Source organism: Hippocampus zosterae, chromosome 1 (assembly GCF_025434085.1).
Source record: "Hippocampus zosterae strain Florida chromosome 1, ASM2543408v3, whole genome shotgun sequence".
In the NCBI taxonomy this organism is placed as follows: Eukaryota; Metazoa; Chordata; class Actinopteri; order Syngnathiformes; family Syngnathidae; genus Hippocampus; species Hippocampus zosterae.
In genome coordinates, this window is record NC_067451.1 from 11048862 (window position 1) to 11071421 (window position 22560).

Here is a 22560-nt window from a genome sequence, read left to right on the forward strand (position 1 = left end):
GTTGCTGGTCCATCTCTCTGGAATGACCTCCCACTGAACATTCGGCAAGCCTCCTCGCTGCCCATCTTTAAATCCCTCCTCAAAACTCACTTGTATTCTTTGGCGTTTGACTCAGCATGACTTAGATTTGCTATTGGTTTTACTGCTTGGTGCTTTCTACCGCCTTATTACTTATTACTTATTACTGATTCGTCTTACTGTTTATTGTATATGTTAAATCGCTCCATGTACAGCACTTTGTATGCAGCGATGGCTGTTTGAAAGTGCTCTATAAATACTGTTGACTTGACTTGACTTGACTTGTTTGTGAGTGTTATGGACATTGTCCTGTACAGTATATGTGTGAATTGTATTACATGAAACCCTGACTGTGGATAGTATGATAATGGTCAGACAGTCTACCTTTGACAAATATTAAGTATTACTCTGACCACTCAGCTGGAAATACGGGCTAAGCCTTTGACTGCATAAGTGCCCGCCATCACTATTCAGCACCTTACTGGTTCCCTGAGCCCATTAATAGTCGACTGTATTTTCTATTTTCTAGCTCCCCGTCCCCACCAATTGCGGGGTCCACCGTATATTGTATCTCAATGCAATTATTTTTACATTCAAATTCTTCTCAAAATGTACAATTATAAAGTACTTTGATTACTTACAGAGCAATAGCGAAACCCATGCTTGTTTTAATTTATAATAAAGCAACAACAAAAAGGACAAGAACCTTCATAAGCAAATTAAAAACCTACGTGCAATCAGCTCTACCTACAGTCTATCATTTTCCACCAGCTTGGTTTTATTTACAAGGAAAGTCAGGATTTCTTATTCTTAATAGACAGGGTGAATGCAAAGGAGGCAAAATATGATGCTGTACACTGAAAAGCTGCTTTGTATTGCAAAAAAAAAACAATTCTAGTAACCACCACAGTCAATAGACACATGGTATAATTAAAACTTGCCAAATGACACAATTTTTATTTACATAAAAAGAAACTTGCACGGACGCCAGCTTGAAGAAGTGAATGTGATAAAGTCCTTTTATGTCCTTTTTCTTCTGGCTACAGCTGCACTGTGCCGCTGTCATCTTTGTCGCCTTTCACCGGTTGATGTTGGTGCGCTTAAATAGTTCTAGGCCATCGTAGCCCTGCGAAAACAGATACTCCATGTACCAGCCCCATCGCTTGGCATGCTGCAAAACACGTGCAACCCCAGTCACATTACTTCCCATGATCACATATACAGTAGCAAACCTTTTCACTGACGAGTCCTCGTACCTTTATGGAGTTGAGATCCAGTTCTTTTCTTTCAGGCCAACACTAATTATGAAGGGAGAAAGAGAGTGTTAAGAAATCCCAGCATGGAAAGCCGTTTAATCATGCTCAGTAGTCCATGTACTCTACTAGCTCGCTCTTTGTCCTTGCTCGTAAAACATTTCTGCGCACTACGATGTTTTCTTTTTTCTCCACTATTGTATGGCTGAATGACATTTCTGTGCACTGGTAGGACAACTGTCTGACTAAGATGACATTTTTGCCACTACAGTACGACGTTTTGGCAAACTCGTAAAATGACAGGGGTGCAATATAACGAAAATGTCCTAGTGATTTTTTTTTTCCGCCCACTACTGTAAGACATTGTTGCGCACTAGTAGAACAAAAGGGGACACACAAGTAGAAATTGTACTTGTGTGCTCCCGTTGAACTTTGTTATTAGTGAGGCAACTGTGTCACTTTTTACTGGTAGTTGTGATAGCATACAGTTGTTAACTAGTGCACCGTTTTGCCTCACAAGAAAGATATAGCTGCTCAGCGGGTTCGTCCTAGTTGTCCTCCTAGTCCGCAGAAATGTTGCACAGTCTCAGAAGATAGTAAGGGGGAAAAAAACGTCACTGCTAAGTGTTTTTATTCATGTGCTGAGGGACAAAGAGCGCATTCGTAGGATATGGACTAAATGCTCAAACGGCTTGCCAAATTCAGCGGCTCACAGCTGGATGTCGCCGTTGGGACGGAATCAAAAAGGGCTTGTGTGTATTATTAAACGTGATGAAAATCATGTCTCATGCTGCACGCGTTAATAATGCAACACTGACTTGGATATTAATGTATGTTGTATGAAAGATACATTAATACCACATCCATCTCACTTCAATTGAGCAAAGTGTGGCACTCGTTTGGGGAAAAAATTGTGGCAGATGAAACTAGAAAGGTCATCGAGAACCACATGGTCCCACCAGGCGTCTTCCAGTTGTTTATATTATGTACTCACGACAGACTGTGACTCAAGGCACATGACTTGACCCGAGTGCTGTTACGAAAGAATCGACAAGCATCGGTACAAATGCTTTTGTGATTGCTCTTGATTTAGTCTTGTATGATTTTTTTTCCTGTGCCCAAAGATGTGTGGTTTGGTCACAGGGTGGAAATGCATGACCCACGTCATGTTGTGCCTCTTTCAGCAACTTTTGAATTCTCAACGGAAATGTAACATTCGGATTAAGCCTGGGTCAGTTGGTCATGTCTGCAGAGTGGTGTACAGCCATGACCAATCAACTTAACCCAAGTGTTACTCAAGTTGTGTTTTCGAATTTACATTATTTGATGTTTTAATTTGTGATACATATCTGTCATGTGTGTCATGTGTGTATGACATGGCGACGTGCACGCGGCATGCAAAAACCTTTACAGCCAGCTTCAATTATTTCATCCGCAGGTACATATGAAATTGTAAATATGGTTTCGTATTATTGTAAAACACAATACATGTGTGCTGTATTTCTTTTATTTTTAGGACTTGGTGGCAGCCGGCTGTCTCTCGCTCGCTTAAAAGCAGGAAATAGCCAAAAACAGTGGAGTGCCTTGTCAGAACAATAAAAGAACACATACATCTGTCAGCTAATCATGAGACAGTGACTTCACGGCCCTGCTCGGCCTACGCCTCTGAGGAGCGGTTCCATTGTAATCACACAGCCATGAAATATTGTAATGGAAAAGTGACCTTACAAAAACAAATCTTTTGAACCTGAGTAAAAATGCGACCCATATTCTGTGTACAGACCTTGCTAGTTAACATTTATAAAGCCCCTGTGATCTAAAATGACTTGTCAAACATTGAAAGTGTTCCCTTGCTGTGGAGGCGGACACTCACCTTGTGGTGGAAGTCGATGGCATAGCTCATGAAGGCCGGGTGATAGACGAGGTCGAAGCTGGTGGAGCACTCAGGTACTTTGCTCCTCTGCAGCAGCCCCTCGTCCACCTGCACGTTGACGCCCGACTGGAATGTCTTGTCATTCCACAGGAAGTTGACCATGTCAACTACGTAGTGGTTGAAATCGCTGAAGGTCTGACGGCTGATGCTAAAAGCCTGTCAGAGGAGGGTGAGGCTGTTTATTAACCATGTCAGTTCGTTGTGGTGATTTATTCTATCACCCCATACAGGGTGAGTTCTTCTTCATTTAAGAAACTTTTGGGGGGGGGGGGGGGGTGAGAAACAAAGGCTGACTTGACACATGTTTCAAACTTCAAAGCCTTCGGTTGCGTTTGAATTTAAGTCAACAACTTAATGTTTGGCTTGCCGAGCAATAAAAAGGTCACATACGTTCTTCACAGAACCAAAAGCAATGTCACCCAACATGAAATGAAGAACTAATTAGCAGTTGATAATCAGCTTCTTTAATACAGAAGTTCAAAAATTCTGACAATGTTGTGAGTATATTTTTGGTTGGTGTGCCGTGAGACTTTTCTCCTGTAAAATATGTGTCTTGGTTCAATAAAGCTTGGAAAATACTCCTTGCATTGTTGTACGTATGTACATTAAGGTGTATCGAATGAAAGTACTGGTAGTCGGTGTACCCACCTCTGTGATTTTCGACTGGCTTTTGGCAAATGCCAGGTTCACTTTGTACCTGACAAAAAAAAAAGACAAAGTCATGTCAAATGTCATGGAGAGCAATTTGCTTTCAGCAGCGTGACAATGTTGAGCAATTAGTTAGACTTTCTGTTGCCCTGACATTTTCCCTTTTTGCTTTGGCAAAACTATTAAAGAACCTTGTGCAGAAGTTAATTAAGATGGTACTCTGAGCTATTAAAGCTTTCAAAAATCGAACACAACAAGATCAAATGGAAGGGAGCGCCGGGGTATTTTGCCTCCGCTCATTATCATAAATGATAGATTAACATTTAAGTGCAAAGATGCCAGTCCACCCCGGTTCTGCTTTGGTCATCCAGTTACGTGGCGCTACATTAATGCTGGTGAGTGCGTATACCTGTGCATGATGTAGGCGAGGCGGTCCACACTGACGGGGTCGGTGGCGAGTAGCGCAGGGTAGAAAACGCCGGCCGATGGTAGCACGACGAGTGGAAGACCGTACTTCAAAAACATGTCGCATACCTGCAGAATGGTCATGAAATTCAGTGTATAATAATTCATGTAGAGTGATACCTTGACTTCAGAGTGTTTTGGGGACCAATAGAGCTGCAGATCAAAACACCTCTCTGATCAATGAGATTGCGTTACCGTCTCATAAAAGTCCAGGATGAAGTTGAGTAGGAGCGAGTGGCAGCTCTCCAGCTGCAGCCCCACAGTGGCCAGATGATCCACGAATTGCACCAGCTGCAACACGGAATCCTTAAAGTCCGACAGAGTCATCGATCTGGAAACAAAATGGAAAACAGTTACAAAGCAATAGTAGGATAGTAGACCAACAGAGTGCGATACAGTATTAAGAAACTCGTCATAGAATCCGTGGTTTGATGGTCCTTACAAAAAGGTCACTGAAACGGACTTGATACCCATTTTGTACTGAGGCTGTCCCCCCTAAGCAAGGCACTAGGTGACTCGCCCATCAACTGATCAACATTGATAGGTTGGCGGTTGTATATTATTCCCGGCACTGAATATTGGATTTCCTCACACGGGACTAACAACGGTTGTTTTTCTCAGTAGGAAGGCTGGCCATGTCGATCTCCAGGTGACAGCTTTTCATTTATTGCCATTGCGGATTTTATGCTTAAGCCCCCTTCATGAAACTTACATGGAGGTGTGGCTGCTGATGCTGATGTCCACGTCATCCTCCAGTGCGTACACCGAGTGCCAGGTCAGCCAATTCCGCAGCATAACGTTTAGACATTCCAACAGCCCGCACTGAGAAAACACACACACACACACACATGCACACACAGGCATACAGACATCAGTCGAAACTAGCGCTATTAAATCACATAGGAAAGTGGTTCTTGGATGTAATGGCATCAAACAAACTGGAGCAGAACACGTACCTTGAAAAATGGTGAGGACGTGAAGTACAGCTGCTTGAGGGGCTCCAACAGAAGCTGTCCCATTTCTGAAGAGGCAGAGTCAGTAAGTCAATTTTATTTATGTAGTGCTTCTCCGAGAAGGGACTCACAAAGTGCTTTGCATGGTCAACCGTCAAACACAAATTTCATACAATTTGTAAAGAAATAAAATTACAGGTGGTCAAAATGTCTACAAAAGAGGCAGCGTTGAACTCAAGTGGGAGTTGCAGCTCGAGGAAGTCATTGACATAATCAACACAAACAAGCTTCTCCGTTTATGACTCCGTTTATGGAGTTAGGCTGGGCGAAGATCAGACACATACATCTGATGGCCGGCCGGACTACACTGTCTAAAATGCTATCTTAGCCAAAAGATAAGCACAGCATTTTGTTTTTGATGGATGTACAGATATGCGTTTAAAAATGGCGAAAAATTATCATGAACCTACTGTAGCTCGGCACCATGGGAATGTTGCTCAGCAGGCCGAAGATCTGCGGTCGCATGAGGCATCCGTCCCAGACAGTTAGGAATTTGTAAAGAAACCCTTCAGAACTAGAAAATCCCTCCTGGTAAAGATATTAAGACATAACAAATTTGTTTAAAAAGTAAAATAATGAATGGAAAATTTCAAGATGGCAAAATGCACGTAGATGAGAGGCACAGAGTGGTTCACCTGGAGAAATTGGTGTGCACACAGCAGCCTGTTCAAGAACTGCAGAGCCTCGTCGGAATTCTGTGTTGCGCCTCCATCTCGACAAAACAAAAATTCTGAGAAGAGAGTGAAAGGTATCAAATTTTAAAAAGTCCATCACATTCCAGATTCCACATGCGTTTGTTCCCTAAGCTTTTCCTCCAACTGCTTTTTAAGCTGATGCTTAAAAGAACGTACAAGAGCCACGGTCCAACTGCCGGTTAGCTTAGATTTGGGCACATCTCCCTGACAGGGGAGCTGTCACGCTTATCTGCAACCTTACCTTCTCGGAGTGCGTAGCCAAGCCAGAAGTTGAGGCGGAGGAGGCCCGACTCCTCCTGCACACAGTCCAGGTAGTGCAGAGCCACACTGGTAGACAGCAGAGAACCCATCTGAGCTGGCAGCTGGTGCGGGGGAAAAAGGAAGCCAAACATAAGCGAACTAGATGTGTCACAAGTCCTGACCTTGGGGCCACAAATAAAAAATTCATATGTAGAAAGGCAATGACAAATATGCAACTGTACGCATGAAGTTAAATATTGCACCACATGCCCTCAAAGGTGGTCTATTAGTCACCTTTAATTTGCATGAAGGCAGCCTGATTCAAGATTAAAGTCACCAAGTAGACTTTTTTTCTTTTTAAATAATTTTCACAGTGCAAGCGGTCTGCTACTTCAATAATCCTTCATCAGCCTGTAATCCGAATAACTCACTCGGTGGGAGAATTTATACAGTCTCATATAATGTGCGAACAGCTGCTCCCTTCCCCTCCACCGTGGGCACTTTGTTAGAGTAATAAGCAAATGACAATGAAGTGGGGAAAAGAATGGATGCAGCTCAACTGTCCTATCAAATGGTTAAAAGCATGATGAGGGGGATTCATTGGTGGTCTATTGTGAGGAGTTTGATCAGGACTTGACTGATTTAATATGGCCATATGTACAGGCGACCAACCAGGACAAGTAAATGGTTGAGAATTTATGTTTCACGACACAAAATGTGTGAGCCTTAAAACATCATTTTGATTATTAGAACTTTATATGAGGCTTTTCAGCTTTTACTATTCCTTCTTCCTGGCCTACTCTTCTTTTTCTCAATTTTATGGGGCAAATAAAAACAATCCACTAAGTAGAATAAGGCTATTAAAAAGAAAGTCTGATACTAAGTGTAATAAAAAAAGTGGTGGGCAGAATACAAAAACAGAGACACAGCACCACCTTGTGGATGGATAGAAGCGTGCACAGAGAAATGGACAGTCAAGAGATCCCAATTTATGATGTATCGGCGTTATAGTGTCATAAATGGTGCGATATGCAGTGACACGAGCAGGCACGCACAGCAACTACCATGCTGTTTTTCGTGGAATTGTTTTATACACATGGACTCGAAGTTGTTGGGGTTTTTTTTTTTACAAATATTTACTGTAATTGTGACTTTTACAACTGCGTTGATGAGTGACCAAGTCACATTCTGATGTATAAATTCAGGTTTCACTGTTTTTGTAGGAATGGAATTCTGTCACATCGTACTTTAACTACATATACATACATGCATACACACACACACACACACACACACACACACATATATATATATATATATATTTTTTTTTGTAGTAGAGTCACAAAAGACAAAAGCCATCCAGCCATTCAAGCACAGCTGTTGTCGATGTCAACCGGTGGCGCTTTTAAAGTTTGTTTTAGTTTTGTAAACATAAAATGTAATTTCGTTTAGTTTTTGTTTTTGTCAAGCATTATTGTTGTTGTTTTTTTTCGTTAACAAAAGGAGCAATGTCAACCGGTGGCATTTTTTAAGTTAGTTTTTTTTGTAAACTTGAAACTTAATTTCAGTTTTCATTTTTCTAAAGCATCATCATTTTTTTTTCATGAATGAAAATGTTTACTCAATTTAAGTTTAAGTTATGTTGTTACTTCTCTGTACGGTAATTAAAATAACCATGGTCTCACGTCAGTAAAGTGGTCACCTATTCAGACCTTTTAAAAAGTTGTTGAATTGATTACTGAGGCACACAACGTATTCTCTAGTGCTGTCATGTCCGCTGTATTCTTTTAAGTTAAGTCCATCTTAATGTTATGGTAGCACCTGATGTATTGCAGTAAGTTTGCATGTCACTGTGTACCTCTATGCGGTGCATGTTCTCCAAAAGCTCCGCAAAGGAACGGAGGTGCGCCAGAGGGACCAATTTTCGGTTGGAGGACAATTCAGCCTGAGACTCCTTATTAAGAGCACAAGTCAGCACTGGCAGTTCCAAATGGCAATGTTTCTGAAAGAACAGCACAACGGTGGGATGAGGATTAAATATTTATGGGCTAGGATTTCCGCAAGCGCTTCTTCTTTCGTTAAATAAATAATTGCGGCGGTGTCCATGAAAAATATTGAGAAGATGGTTGCTTCACATCCAAGGAGATGCGGACTTAAAAGTTGCCACAAAAATTACAGCCAAAACAATGTGCGTTTTGAGGTTGAGATTTAGAACCTCCATACCCTTTTCCTTAGGTTGCTCTGATCTTTCATGGTGAGGGTCACACCGGCACTGGGAGCGATCGCCGCACTGTTCTTCTTCTGGACAAAAGCTAGCGCCGATTTCCAGGGCGAGTTGTGATTCCTGAAGCCACGCTGTGAAGAAATATGACGGAGGACATTACACATTCTTTTTTTTCTCTGCGCACTACCTCTTGAGATCCACTCATAATTAGACCCGCCTTAAAATAAAATATAATCATGCCATAACCCTTACATGCACCCTGTAACCTGATAACATGATAAGCTGTCCATTGTAGTCACCGCTGCCCTGAAAGGGTTAATATGGCTAGAATCTAGCCATGATAGCAATGCTCAGTTTTGAATGATACTATCAGTTGGGTTCAAAGGGGTGGGAAAGGTACGTTCTATTTTTCACATTTATTATTGGATGTGGTTGACAGGGGTGTAAAACCAAATAATTTTTTCTAGCTTTTTTAGCTATGGGACAGGGGCTTCCATGGCATTATGCTAGGATGGAGACATTTTTGGTCCACTTTTTGAAATGTGTTGTGCACTTAATAAAATAGCTATTGAGTGTTTAACATGACATGTACGAACCTTCATTCTGGACGGAACAGAAAGTGTCACCAGTTCAGGGCAAAACACTTTATATAAGGACAGCAGGTGCAGAAGGAAGGGTTGTTTTCCCTGAGAAAACAAAATACACATACAAATAGGGCACATTTGTTATTTATTATTGCCCATTTCAATTCTGTCGCTATCAAACAAGCCACACTCTCAGATTAGGTGTGGAGCCTTACCGCTTGTTTAAAATAAGAGTTTAAAACTTGTTACCTGTAGAAGGAAAGATAACATAATGCCCAGCCCGCATCTTTAATAACAATTAGACATTTTATTTTCCAGGAGATGCACCCAGTTTGCCTCAGTTTTAGACGGTTCCTTCCAATTCTCCATAACAGTCCTTTTTATTTTGTTTTCCATTTTTACAAAAATTATAATGCAGCAATATTACGTTTTTGGGTGGCTCTAGTGAACTACAAATGATCGTCGCACTTACCAGTCTGGCTTGTAAATCCAGTAATTTTCGTACTCGAAACACTCGCACTGCAAACAATTTAACAAATGAAAAGAAACGGTTAGTAAAGCAAAACACACATTTTTTAAAAGATGAGGAAGATAATGATGGCAAAGGCGACAGTCATCAAATGTCAGCATTGACTTACCATTTTGCTTTGTGGTTAGAAGGTACAACAGGTGGCAGATGAAGGGACACTGGAACAAAATTAGAATACAAAGTGACTGAGCGCTTGGGAGTGTTCCGGAAGCACTCAGGACACCCAAACATCCAAGAAAGAGGACACATACCAGGTTTTCCTCTGTCACAAAGCTGAAAATGAAGCCATAGATGGCTCTCAGTTGATCCTTTGCATCAATCATGTCAAACACTGTCAAGACCCACTTGACGAAAAGAACCTACAAATAGTATGGCAGGGCGTTAAAATACCAGTCAGAAACAAAATACATTAACATACCGGTACTTCATACAGCAAGGGAGAGGTCAAGTGTAAGCGCTATTTAAGGAAAAGACTTTTGACTTGATTTTGTGGTTGGATTAGATGATTAAAAGACAGAAATAACCCTTTTCTTTGTAATTATGTCACTTACTTGTGTGCTAATGGGTATTTTGGAGACACCCAGCCAAGCTACAGCTCGGACCACGGCATCCTGAGGCACCACTGTAGCAGGAATCAAACACTTAAGCACTCGGGGACACAAACTCGTTCCTGCACACAACAAAAATCGGGGCACGGGGGGGTATTTTGGATAAAAAAAAATTTCGGGCCGTATCTCCTTATAAATTGAATTGAATTGAATACAACTTTACTATCAAATGTGCTGTACATATGTGTAACATACAGCACAGATGAAATTTCTTCCCTCTCAAAGTAAAATAAATCAAGATTATGTTTTACAATCATCTATCATCATTAGAGTGTCGTTAACAGTGTACCCTCTTCCACCACAAAAACAATGGAATGTCCATTTTCCAACTGAGGTATTTTATCAATATCATACATATGAGCTTTTGTGTCTGTTTTGGTCTAGTGACTCTCAGGTGCGAGATGGCTGAATTTCCCCAACCTGATGAATACAGTACAATATTATATATCCATTCATCTACTGTTCCATTCATCCATCCATCATCTTACCCATGCGAAGACTCATGGCAAACTCTAGCATCACAGAGATGGCATCAGGTGGAAGTCCTTTAGCATATGCCACCTTCTCCACCACCACCAGGTTCCCCTCAAAGACATCATTGCCCATCACAGGAGTGCCTGCCTCAACTAGATGGTATCACAGTGGGAACACAAAAATGCAACAGCAGCAGTCAGTCACAGCAGTTACACTATACGGACAAAAGTAACAGACCACCTTGGTGTCACGCCTAAAGGAAGTGAAAATTGATCTAGCATTAATGGGGGACTTTCTACGAGGTTTGCATATGTCTGAAGGGATTTTAATCCACATTTTGGACACCAGAGGCCATGAATATCACATCTTGCTGTCCATCTCCATCCCAAATATGTTGGGTGGGTCAAGGCTCTGTACTAGGTCTTCCACCCCCAAACTGTCCAAACACAAAATGAAAGAGTTAATTCTAGCTACTTAATAGATTGATAGGTATGTGATGCTTTTGATCATGGTGGGTCAAGTAAGAGTAAACACACACCAGTGTTAAACTAATCGGGTGACGTCACCACACCTACGGTCGAACTCTCGTGTACACAGAAGCGTTCAATGCCGAACACATTCCAATTAACTTCATGTTTTGATATAAACTCCAGTATTCACGGCAGTTCACATGTTCCCGTAGAACGAAAAAACAGTCCTACCGTCAGAGAAATACTTCACGGCCGCAACAAATGGGTCCCCCGCCTCATTTTTCCGTTTCTCTATTTCGGCGATTCTCTGACTTCTGTTTAGGCTCCGATTGGACACAGGCTGGTCGTTTGATGATGAATTGGTCGAATCCGGAGACTCCGATAAGTATTGCATCGCTTCCATGTCTACATTGCTAAAACTTAATGACACGAAAGGCCTCCTTGTTTTCCACCATTCAAAAGACTCAAATGCTCCCGCGACCGTTTACTCTGCGCTTGCGCAGTAGGGTACATTTGCCGAGGTGCATTGTTGGTAATGCAGTACGTACGGAAATTCATTCCCAAAAGTAACGACATCATTTCTACTTTTCAATTTAATTTCTGTTTGTTGAGCCGTCTTGTCATTTTTTTCGAGTGTATATTTCTGAATTTGGTATTTATAGACCTGTATTAAATATTAATTAAATATGGTACCACTGTACCAACAACTTAGCTGCAACGCTGCAAGTTCGCACAGGGGGCCACATCCGGCCCGCCCACATTCTCAGACTGGCCCTCATATGCTTATGAAGTTTATAGTAAAACGTAAATATGCTGTGGTTGACTTGCGGCGACTTTCGATGTATTTAACGCCTTTTCCGACCCCTCATGCAAATATTCACCCCCAAAGAGTCGAGCAAAAATAAAAACAGCTCTCCCAATGTTATCAACATTCCTATTTCCCGCACGGTGGGGATACGAGGGCAAATATTTTGTCTGATACTGTACACAAATCTAGTTGCAGATACTGCAAATGCTGGGCATTGTATAAATATTTACTGTACAGTATCATTATAAACTAGTACAAATTACAAATTCAATTTTAGAATTAAAAGTGTAAAGGTGCAATTTTAATTTCATTTCTGATTTGTATGTCCTAATTATTCATTCATTCATTCATTCATCTTCCTAACCGCTTGATCCTCACTAGGGTCCCGGGGGGTGCTGGAGCCTATCCCAGCTGTCTCCGGGCAGTAGGCGGGGGACACCCTGAATCGGTTGCCAGCCAATCGCAGGGCACACAGAGACGAACAACCATTCACACTCACACTCACACCTAGGGACAATTTAGAGTGTTCAATCAGCCTGCCATGCATATTTTTGGAATGTGGGAGGAAACCGGAGCACCCGGAGAAAACCCACGCAGGCCCGGGGAGAACATGCAAACTCCACACAGGGAGGCCGGAGCTGGAATCGAACCCAGTACCTCTGCACTGTGAAGCCGACGTGCTAACCACGGGATACCGGGCCGCCTGTCCTAATTATAAATATACAAATCATATCAACACACAAAGCAATTTATTGAAAAAATGTTTTTTCTAATTAAAAATGTGTGTTGACAAAGTTGAGGTTACCATGTTGGCTTCGGCCTCGGCAGGTCTTCCACTTTCTCATTTTGGCCCCTTTGCAAAATTAATTGCTTTTAATTTCTGGGATAATGATTTGTTAATTTACTAGATAGATAAGATATACACTATCTATCTATCTATGCCAGTGATGTACAGTATTGTGACAGGCAGAATAAGTAAATGCTCTATCCACCGGTTGCCAGCCAAACAATAGAATAGCTTTGAGCCAAATTAAACAGACACCGATTTCTACATTGAGGAAGTAAACCATTACTACATTGTAGCAACAGTATGAATAGGCTGACATTTTTTGGGGGGTAAGCGCTGAGATTCTTTTTAGGAACTTATTCATGGGGGCGTTGGTGCATTTGATGAATCGAGGAGAGTTGCACACCCTCAGTTGGTGCTTCCTGAAGTCTACAGTAACGAAAGATAGTCACAATAGTCAGGTGCAGGTAGAATAGTTTTGTATATTTAAAAAAAAAAAAGACAAGAAAAAATCAATTGAAACATTCACATCATTTAGCGCACATATCACTTACACTAAAAACTGAGGTATCTTCTGTTTTGTTTGTTTGTTTTTTTGTTACAAAAAGACTGCTTAAAAATTAGGACAAATTCAGACACTTTGACAACTGAAACTGCAATCTTTTTAAGGTAATACGTTGTTCATCGTAGGAGAAAAAAACATTGAGGGAAAATGTTGCAGCATCTCAGCGAAGACAAATCAAAGCAATTTCAGTCAATATAAAACTTAAATACTGTTCGTAAAATTAGATATTCTTCTTTTCATCAACCAAAGAAATACAGTACATAATTCTTCTTTTTTTCCACAAGTGCCAACTGAACTTTAACAATATTGCCTTTTAGTTGACTGATTTAAAGTTAAGGTTGCAGTAGTAGTACACTCTGAATATTTAAGACATAAAGACAACAGCAACTGAAAAAAACATGAGAACAGAAAGACACAAATCCCCACTATTACAACATTATTCAGTAATTTGCATACCGTGGTTCCTAGGACGTCGACTAAATAATACATTTAAAACCAAAAGAAATGAACTGTGTGATAGTGTAAACAAATTACAGCCAGTGAAAATCATGGGACTATTATTTTTAGCACTACTGAGATTTTCAATTATAAATAACAGAAATATTCTGAAGAGGTTCCTGGTGCAGTTGCTTCAAGTTCCTTTCTTCCAACTCCAATCATATCAGCTCCACAGAGTAAGGCATTCATCGTAGCGTGAGAGAGAAAAAAATCATTTCCACTGCTCCACATTGTCCATGTAGTCTTCCATGGTACCGCTTTCATCCATTTCCCACCAGTCTGGAAGGAGCCCGTCAGAATCCACACCCCCATTTTCCTCTGCATGTTCTAGCGAATGATTTTCAGTCACAGGGGGTGCTAAGGTGGTCTTCTGCTGGTGTGCTTGTTTGGTGATGAGCCTTCCTCGCAGTCGCCTCCTCTCCTGCTGCCGCCTCTCCCTGGCCTGTCGGCGCTCCCGCTGCCGTGCAAATTGGAAACGCTGCAGGAAGAGATCTCGGGCGTACTCGTACAGTTCCACGTCCCAGCGGTTGAGCTGGCGGATTCGGCACTGAGTCTCAGCGGGGACGTCCACCCCGGAAGCCCGCGTCCCATTGAGCTGCGTGAAGGGAGCGATGAAGGCCAAATCGAAGGTGCGTTCGAACAGGTACTGGGTTTTGCGTTGGTACTCGGTTAGGCCAAAGAAGGCCATGCCGCGCAGGTTCCGCTTGGCGCTCTCAAGCAGCACGGCCCAGCGCTCGTCTTCGTTCATGGCCGAGACGTTGTAACAGCCAACCAGGCTCAGGTCGGCCAGCATGCGAGTCTGCCGGTTGTTGGCCAGGTTGTAAGGGCAGTCGGTGAACTCTTGCAGGGAACAGCCCGACCAGTCATCACCTGCGTAGCAGCTGGGCAGCTCGGACAATGTCGGCGAGCGGCCGTCGCACACGTGCAGGGAAGCCTTCCAGGTGGCGCCGCGCTGGACGTGACGCCACTCACTTAGGTAGCGCGACACCGGGTCTCTCAGGATGGTTATGTAGTAGTAGTTCCGACTGGAGAGAGGAAAAAGTCAAGCCTTAGGATATTCTCCATCCATTTTCTTATTATTTAATGCAGTCGATCCATGCTGCTCATGGGGGAATTGTTTTGCGTATAATTGACATCCATTTAAATCACTGTCATAATAATCTGGATCCCTAATGCAACCTACCGATACTTGTTTTTGTTTTCCATCTTAAAGATTTCAATTTGTTTTTCCAATAGTTAGGCAAGATATAGCTCAAAATCAAGGTGGAAATGTTTCTAAATAATTTATCTTGGTCTCATTTTTGTGGTTGTTTGTTGTTGTTTTTTTACATTTCAAAACCTAGTATATGAGCTGGGGTGTCAAGGCTTTTCATATTCACTGTATCAATACTACAACAGCATTGTATTATATGAGCAGACTCTTCAGACTACCTCTGTACAGTTTTGGGCACCTCTCGGGAATCCATCCGTGATGGGACGCAGCGTGTCAGCTCAGTCCAGTCAGCGTGGAGGCCGCAGCTCCAACCAGTGGAGAACCTGGAGAAGAGCCACGTTTCTTTCTTGCCCGGACGGTAGCAAGTGCATTTCTTTTGGCCAGCGTGGCACTCGCACGGCCGCTCCAGCTGGATGTTCCGCACAAGGTGTCGGCCGAATGTGGTGCCGCCCGTCTTCTGGATATGTAAGAATACAATGACGTCGTCTCCCTTTATGTTGAAGTCCACAGCGCGGTTCAGGTCCGCCTTGGTGAAGTTGAAGCGGGGGATAAAGCGCACCAGGGCCCCATCTTCTGCAATGTACGGATCCCGTTTCTCTTGGATGTCACCACCACCATTTCGGGAATCCGCGGTGCCAGCCATGTGGAGCCAGGACCCCAGCTGGTGGAGCATCTGGCACTCGGTCCTGCTCGGACAAACGTACTGGATCATGATGACGCCAAAGATCAATGCCATGAGCAGCACCACCAGGAGCTTGTGGTGGCTGATGGACTTGTCATCCATTTTTTCAGGGACGAACAGAAGAACATCACTCGTGAGAACCGGCTCGATGAACAAGCGAACTAAGCAGCCCCCACAAAGCTACAAAAAAGCAGAGAAACGTAAATCCTTTTTCTCAAGACAATGCCCTGGACAGACCAAAGATACAGTAAGGAGAAACACAGCAGGGGTCTTGAATGTTAAATCAACTCCCTTGACACGCTGAACAAGGCCCTTCTCTTTATGCTTTCCAAAAAACATAAACACGCTTCACTGGATTGTGTCCTTATCTTGAAGCACGTGTATCCATTCGTACGTCGTTTCCACGGCGGTCGATCACCGCACACGGTGTGTCATTGAATCAATCTGCAAAAGAATGCCTGAAAATGTCTCTCCTCTTCATTGAGCTAGAGGTGACAGCTTTCAAATTAAATTCTGTTTCGCTCTCCATAAATGCTCGTGGATGCAGGGGGAGAAACGACCACCACCACCAAACAATAACACCGAGCCGACAGCGAGCTCGGTCGCTACCGCTTGTTAGGCTCGTCGAGAAACACCACATACGAGGAATTTCACGCGCCACTGAATCCACGGATGACACACAAATACATCAGCATCACCGTCTTTCACGTTGTATCGTTCGTTCAATCCATCAAGTCACGATTTCGTGGTAGTGTAGTCGTAAAAATTACAAGTGGTTCACGCGTCCCCACCGTCCAATTCCTGACCCTTTTTCCCAGAAGCCTTTGCGCCGATTCTGGCGTTAAATGACGTCATCTTAACGTTAAACACAGGGTCTGTGGACACAAACAGAATGAACGCACGAAGATATGTTCGGGGTTTTTTTCCGTGTCAACACATCGCGTATATTGGCATGCCGATGTATTCATAATATTCTATAAATAATAAAATAAAATGCACTTTTCCTCATCGCCGAAATAGCTCAGTTGGGAGAGCGTTAGACTGAAGATCTAAAGGTCCCTGGTTCGATCCCGGGTTTCGGCATTTTGACGTGCCAGATATTGCCGACGGATTTGATGCATTCATTCATTCATTTTCCGAACCGCCTTCTCCTCACGAGCGTCGCAAGGGGTGCTGGAGCCTCTCCCAGCTGTCTTCGGGCAGTAGGTGGGAGACACCCTGAACCGGTTGCCAGCCAATCGCAGGGCACACAGAAACGAACAACCATTCACACTCACACCTAGGGACAATTTAGAGTGCTCAGTCAGCCTGCCATGCATGTTTTTGGAATGTGGGAGGAAACCGGAGAACCCCGAGAAAACCCACGCAACCATCCATCTTACCGCTTATCCGGGGCCGGGTCGCGGGGGGCAGCAGCTTTAACAGGGAAGCCCAGACTTCCCTCTCCCTAGCAACTTCTTCCAGCTCTCCCTGGGGGATCCCGAGGTGTTCCCAGGCCAGCTGGGTGACATCAAGATCAAACAATAATGTTAATACAATGTCTCTCTCAGTGCTGTTGTGCGTAGTTCCGCGAAATAAATTTAAATTATTGCTCTTGAAAGTGCATGTGACGTCAGACCCGTACGTCACTGGTGGTTGGACTAATCTCAAAGATCGTGTGTTAACGAAGATGATCCACACAAACAAAATGGCGAAAATATAGGTCATGACACACTAATATACATCTGGGGGGGAGTAATTGATTTGTTATCTAGTCATTGGATAGCAGATAATTATATACATGAAATTTCTGTCGTGTACTGACTCTAGGGTAGCAATCTATGTACTCTGACTCTAACTACCTGCATGTCTACCCTCACGGCATCCATGAATCTCCTCTTTGGCCTTCCTCTCTGTTAAAATTTAACCCAACGTGTTTGGTCAAGATTAACCGTTAAATCCTCAACCAAATGTACTCGGTGTAAATAAACCAGCATCGGCTTGGTCCCTTTTGGACCTAACGCCGGGCTCATCTATTTCACACAATGTGGGTTACTTTCAACCCAGTATGTCTAAGAGTTTACGCCACCTTAGTGATGGTGGTAAAATAAGTCTTTTTAGGAGCTGAGTGATGGAAAAATTTGCGACGGTTGTGGATTAACTCAATTGAAATACTGTTAGATTGACATTTTAAAATTATCCGAGTGAGACATCTTCTTTTGTTGTTAATGCCTCTGCACGTTGTAGTTGCGTAAGTTGAAATGTTGAGCTGAGCTGAGTCGTCGGGTCTCCGCCCTTGCTCGGAAACTAATGTCAAATACGTGCCGACTCCAAAAGCCTTTTCCAAATTATACGCACTGAGATGTGCTGATTTCACTTCGCTGCATTTCGTTTTACAACTTTACAACTGAGCCCCCCCTCAACCAGCGGACATGGAGCTGGACCGGCGACTATTGCTGGTTCACTGCGCCGTGCACGCCCTCTCCATGGCGGCGGGGTTGCTAGTGGTCGTACCGATGGCCCTCAACGGCTCCGCGTTCAAAGGCCGATGCGCGCTCTTCTCCAGCGGCTACTGGAGGACCGAAGGGGTTCCGCAACCGCAGCCTGGTGAGCGGGAGGCAGGGGCCGTCGCCCGCCTTGTTGTGCAGCAGTGGGGCCCGCCGGCGGCATGCCAGTTCGCTACCTTCGTGGGAATTTTTACGGTGCTGTACGGGGCTGCGCAAGGGTGGAGATGCCTCTTCTACCTCCACGGACGACATGACGAGTTAGTGGACTCAACGCACCACATGAATAAACAACACGCGTTTGGTAGCGATAAGAGATTATTGTAGATGGCACACTTCAGTGACCCAGATATGATTCCAGTGTTCTCGGAGTAGTGCAAGTGAGGAAATTAACTGAAGTGCACCAAAACTGTTTGTGTTGCATTTGTTTTTTTTTATGCAGTGATAATATAGTCATGTTTTTCAAACATTCTAAATCTTTACAAGAGCAAAGGCATTATTCTTGGGATAAATAGTTGAGGTTTGATGTAAATAAAGTTGCTTTGAATAATGAATGGACGATTTTAAAGTCAAAGTTCAACAAGGGGCAAAACTCATATACTAGCAAGTGAATTTCAACTACGACCTTATCTCGTAATATGTTTGTCTTTTAGTCCGGGGAAAAAGTCTTTGTTAAAAATATGTATATATTATTACTACAATACTGCATATTTTGTTCTAAAATAAAGAAATATTCATGCAGGGATGTCAGACTTTTGTGATGATACATCACATTTATAACAGGATTTTTAATTGACCCAAAGCTAAGGTGGGAGGAATAAAAGTTTCTTCATTTTTGTTTTGTGTTTTATTTGTAAACTCGTCATTTGCAGTATTAAAAAAATGTTACGACACAAAGATTTATTGCACATAATTTTTGCACCGGGCCTTCAGTACAAACACCTTCGTTTGAGAGCCACTGGCGGATTTGTGCATGTGGTGCATGCAGCAGCCACATCACCATATGTAAATTACCATTATCCTCATGTTGAAATTTCCAAGTAGTCTAGTTGTTGCTTCAAAGTGATGGATGGCAGGTAGCCCAGAGATCCGATTACTTGTATGCAGGTATTCAATTACGATATGTCCCCTTTCAATTCATACAAAATAACCTGGTGAATATTTTTTCACTCTACTATATTGGTTTAAGTTTAATGAAATTCTCTTTTGCATGTTTCTTGCGCAGCACTTTGTTTTCATCCTTCTTGACGGTGCTGCTGAGCGCATGTATGCTGTTCCTGTCAGGCGGTGCCAGCGTCATCTTGTCCCTGGGCCTCGCCTCCTGGTGCGACACGGTCACCAACAATAACTCGGAACCCTTCAGGTGGGTCTCACACTGTGGCGTTTTACTATTGTTATTTTCTAAAACTGAAAGGCATTTTCATTTCTTGATGTCCAGCTGTGCAGCATCCCAGTCGGTTCTGCTATATCTGGACGTGGACACGTCGTCCTTCTACACAGAGCTCAGTCTGGCGCAGGTAAGAGCGCTCACTGAACCAAGATGGTGGATCACAGTGGAGCATTTTACTGCTAAAGACGGGAGCTACAAATATTATTACAGTTGGATTCAAGGTTATTGTTTCGTATCAAATCAAGTGAAAGAGGATGGCAACATGCAAGGTTTGCAAGTTAAAAAACAAAATGAAAACAAGGCAACTGTGACATCCAAATACATCTAAATTGTCAAATATATAAACCCCAGAAAGTACAACAACAACAACTATGCTAAAAATTAATTAACTTAAACGCCACCAGCTGCCAACTGAATGCAACCCAACTCAAGCAATTTGGCGAAATAATCCTAACCTGGCTATTTATCAGAATTAAGGCATTTTGTATTCTAAACTCTATCATAGATTTCCCCAAAATTGCCTGCTTTCTTCTGGTTAATCCACGATTGACTCATACGGGATTACCCCATATTTGAGTGAGTCTTGTCTCTGTGCTCAGGCTTCGCTGTGGTTTGTGACGCTGTTGTGGTTGCTCCAGTCTACCTTGGCCTTCATGCGTCTGTACCATTCGCATAACGGGCCATGCATCCTGCGGGAAAAGGAACTTCTTCTGAGGGATGCCCCGTCTGAAGGCTACCCCTCTACCCCTCCGTCTTCCCCAGAAACCCCCACCATCATGGTCTGACGCTCTAAGGAACCCTTAAAGGAAGCTGACAGGTTTATTTTTTGTACATATGGTGTGTGAACAAGCCCATCAAATTTCATTATAAGGTCAGGTATAATGTATTGTTACATTGATGTAGCGCTGCATGGATTTGCAGAATCACTTATCTCTGGGTCATTGTAGCATCAGTATGGACAGATGTACTGTATATTTGTCAGATTTAATTTTTTTAAATCATTTATTAAAATAAACAAAATAAGTAATTCATAATAAAACAGAAGAAATTACATGGCAATCTCAATGGACAGAATTGCTCAAATTATTTTTCCTTGCCACGTATTTGCCTGGGCACTTGTTGCCAAGCAGATTTTGTGGGGCTCTATACCCTGTGTGTGAGACAGAAAATTATACACAGTTTTTAATTTTGTCAGTGAATCATTGTGCTGTATAAAATATTTTAAAAATGCATATTTAAAAATGAAAAACAGCACCATAGGCTGGATCCAGGGGCACGTTGCTACCTGATTGATCACAGCAGCCATGAACTCCCACAGTTCAAGTGGGCATATTACCAGTCAGTATCATCAATAATGCCAACAGTATTTTATTGTGTTTACTTATCCTTTGAATTTGCATTGCATATTATTACATCAATGACATCACTAGCTAGAGAATGATGATGTTCATGTGTCTCCATTCTATGTAATGTGCATGTTTGTTTACAGAAGAGTTTGCACTTTTTATCTCCTGGTCATGGAGAAATTGTGTGGCGTGACGTCTGAGTTTTCGGATGTAGCACTCAGATGCTTTTATAGTGGAGCATGTAATGTGGTGAGAGTGACTGAGCACCATGTACAGTGAAACAGTCTCACTGTGTGCGCATGAAGCCTCTCCCCTAACCCTTATCTATATTTTGTCAAGTGACAAAAAAATAAGCACAACTATCCATGTCTCTGCCAACGATTTTTTTTAAAGTTATGATGCTGTCGATGCGGATGCGACCACTGTAAATGAAGTCACAGATGAAACTGTCCATGTTGAAGTTTGTGTGGAACCCAGACGGGTCTGCAGACGTGCCAATTTTGTTGAGTAACAAATGAAGCAAAGTTGAACTTGTGATGATACAGAGACAGCGGAGTGAGGAGCATGAAGAAAGCAGTGATGGCAGTTAGTCACTTTTTTGTACTTTGTAACTTGATAAATAATGACCAACAATGTGTAGTTTCTACCTCTTGTACTTGTTTGTGTTCCATAATGTTCCAGGTTTTGCAATGTTATTGTCAAATAAAGAGCTTATTTTCAAAGAAATGTGTCTTGCCTTATTGATTTGTAGAGAACATAAGCTGAAATTGACATGTCATTGGTTTGTGAACCCATCCAAAATGTGGTCTTTGTATATTTTAATTTGTCAGTATTTTATATACATTTTTACTGTAAACAGCACAGCATCCAGAGTAAATAGCTTACTTGAGCTTAATTGGATTTATTTAGATCAGGGGTTGCCAACGTGGTGCCCGCGAGCACCAAGTAGCCCGTGACGACCACACCAATAGCCCGCCAGTGCTATGATTGTTATTTGGTAGTTGAAATTATGATTTTAAAAATGCAAACACAGGCAGTACTGCGAGACATCTTTAAGATGATCATCGCCTGAAAATCAAAATTAAATATTAAAAATAACACATTCTAATATTATCAAATGTAATTTGTACAAATGTTATTTCAGACGTGTATCAATTTGGTAGCCCTTTACACAATCAGGACACATTAAGTAGCTCTCAAAAAAGTTGGTGACCTCTGATTTAGATAATATTAATAAACTACTGGTCATCCCAACAAACTAGAATGTCGTAGAAAAAATATATTTCGGTAGTTCAATTTCAAAAGGTGAACGTCATATTTATTCATGACACAGTGCAATTAATTATTTTATTTTTATTTCATCATGTCATGAAAGTGGAATATTACAGAATCATCAGTCAGAGTGAGCAGCATCAGAGTAAGCATACACTAAATAAATGAGAAACAACAAAACAAAATAAGAAAAAATGGAATGCAGGTCTACTTTCAATATATCCGATACTGTGTTTTTCATTCCAGCTTTAATTCACAACATCGACAAGACGTAGTTACTTTTATTGTCGCTTAGTGGCAGGAAACATTTGAAACGTGTAAAATCTGCAAGACGGGAGAGACGAGGAAGTAAGGTGGAGCTC

The 22560-nt window shown here is 42.3% G+C and overlaps 3 protein-coding genes and 1 non-coding gene across 4 annotated transcripts; 2 read left to right on the forward strand and 2 right to left on the reverse strand.

Annotated features, from left to right (window-relative positions):
* Nucleotides 1-666: 666 nt before the first annotated feature.
* On the reverse strand, nucleotides 667-11665 carry cenpi (centromere protein I). The gene is made up of 20 exons (XM_052046507.1): nucleotides 11386-11665; nucleotides 10699-10836; nucleotides 10154-10272; nucleotides 9854-9961; nucleotides 9712-9760; nucleotides 9546-9592; nucleotides 9086-9175; nucleotides 8489-8620; nucleotides 8124-8267; nucleotides 6267-6387; nucleotides 5966-6060; nucleotides 5741-5858; nucleotides 5274-5338; nucleotides 5030-5139; nucleotides 4513-4648; nucleotides 4262-4386; nucleotides 3853-3901; nucleotides 3145-3360; nucleotides 1275-1316; nucleotides 667-1189 (listed from the first exon to the last, which is right to left on the reverse strand). The coding sequence occupies exons 1-20, from the start codon at nucleotides 11555-11557 to the stop codon at nucleotides 1097-1099; spliced, it is 2169 nt and encodes a 722-aa protein (XP_051902467.1). The 5' UTR covers nucleotides 11558-11665; the 3' UTR covers nucleotides 667-1096.
* A 1546-nt stretch (nucleotides 11666-13211) lies between these two features.
* On the reverse strand, nucleotides 13212-16549 carry hs6st2 (heparan sulfate 6-O-sulfotransferase 2). Its single transcript, XM_052049202.1, has 2 exons — nucleotides 15244-16549; nucleotides 13212-14837 (listed from the first exon to the last, which is right to left on the reverse strand). The coding sequence occupies exons 1-2, from the start codon at nucleotides 15807-15809 to the stop codon at nucleotides 14024-14026; spliced, it is 1380 nt and encodes a 459-aa protein (XP_051905162.1). The 5' UTR covers nucleotides 15810-16549; the 3' UTR covers nucleotides 13212-14023.
* Nucleotides 16550-16717: 168 nt separating this feature from the next.
* trnaf-gaa (transfer RNA phenylalanine (anticodon GAA)) lies at nucleotides 16718-16790 on the forward strand. Its single transcript has one exon. It is a non-coding gene; the product is annotated as a tRNA-Phe (tRNA).
* Nucleotides 16791-17921: 1131 nt separating this feature from the next.
* zgc:153018 (Transmembrane protein 179-like) lies at nucleotides 17922-21652 on the forward strand. The gene is made up of 4 exons (XM_052052383.1): nucleotides 17922-18450; nucleotides 19416-19553; nucleotides 19629-19707; nucleotides 20180-21652. The coding sequence occupies exons 1-4, from the start codon at nucleotides 18119-18121 to the stop codon at nucleotides 20363-20365; spliced, it is 735 nt and encodes a 244-aa protein (XP_051908343.1). The 5' UTR covers nucleotides 17922-18118; the 3' UTR covers nucleotides 20366-21652.
* Nucleotides 21653-22560: the final 908 nt, after the last annotated feature.

What these genes read in the sequence shown, in the direction of transcription:
- cenpi (XM_052046507.1), bottom strand. Translation starts at nt 11,557, where the DNA reads ATGGAAGCGATGCAATACTTATCGGAGTCTCCGGATTCGACCAATTCA. An exon ending in AGAGCAACCTAAGGAAAAGG is followed by an intron (nt 8,268 to 8,488) that starts GTATGGAGGTTC and finishes CTGTTCTTTCAG; the next exon opens with AAACATTGCCATTTGGAACT. An exon ending in TCCTGGACTTTTATGAGACG is followed by an intron (nt 4,387 to 4,512) that starts GTAACGCAATCT and finishes ACCATTCTGCAG; the next exon opens with GTATGCGACATGTTTTTGAA.
- hs6st2 (XM_052049202.1), bottom strand. Translation starts at nt 15,809, where the DNA reads ATGGATGACAAGTCCATCAGCCACCACAAGCTCCTGGTGGTGCTGCTC. An exon ending in GTGCCCAAAACTGTACAGAG is followed by an intron (nt 14,838 to 15,243) that starts GTAGTCTGAAGA and finishes TCCTCTCTCCAG; the next exon opens with TCGGAACTACTACTACATAA.
- zgc:153018 (XM_052052383.1), top strand. Translation starts at nt 18,119, where the DNA reads ATGGAGCTGGACCGGCGACTATTGCTGGTTCACTGCGCCGTGCACGCC. An exon ending in CTCCACGGACGACATGACGA is followed by an intron (nt 18,451 to 19,415) that starts GTTAGTGGACTC and finishes TTTCTTGCGCAG; the next exon opens with CACTTTGTTTTCATCCTTCT. An exon ending in CAGAGCTCAGTCTGGCGCAG is followed by an intron (nt 19,708 to 20,179) that starts GTAAGAGCGCTC and finishes CTCTGTGCTCAG; the next exon opens with GCTTCGCTGTGGTTTGTGAC.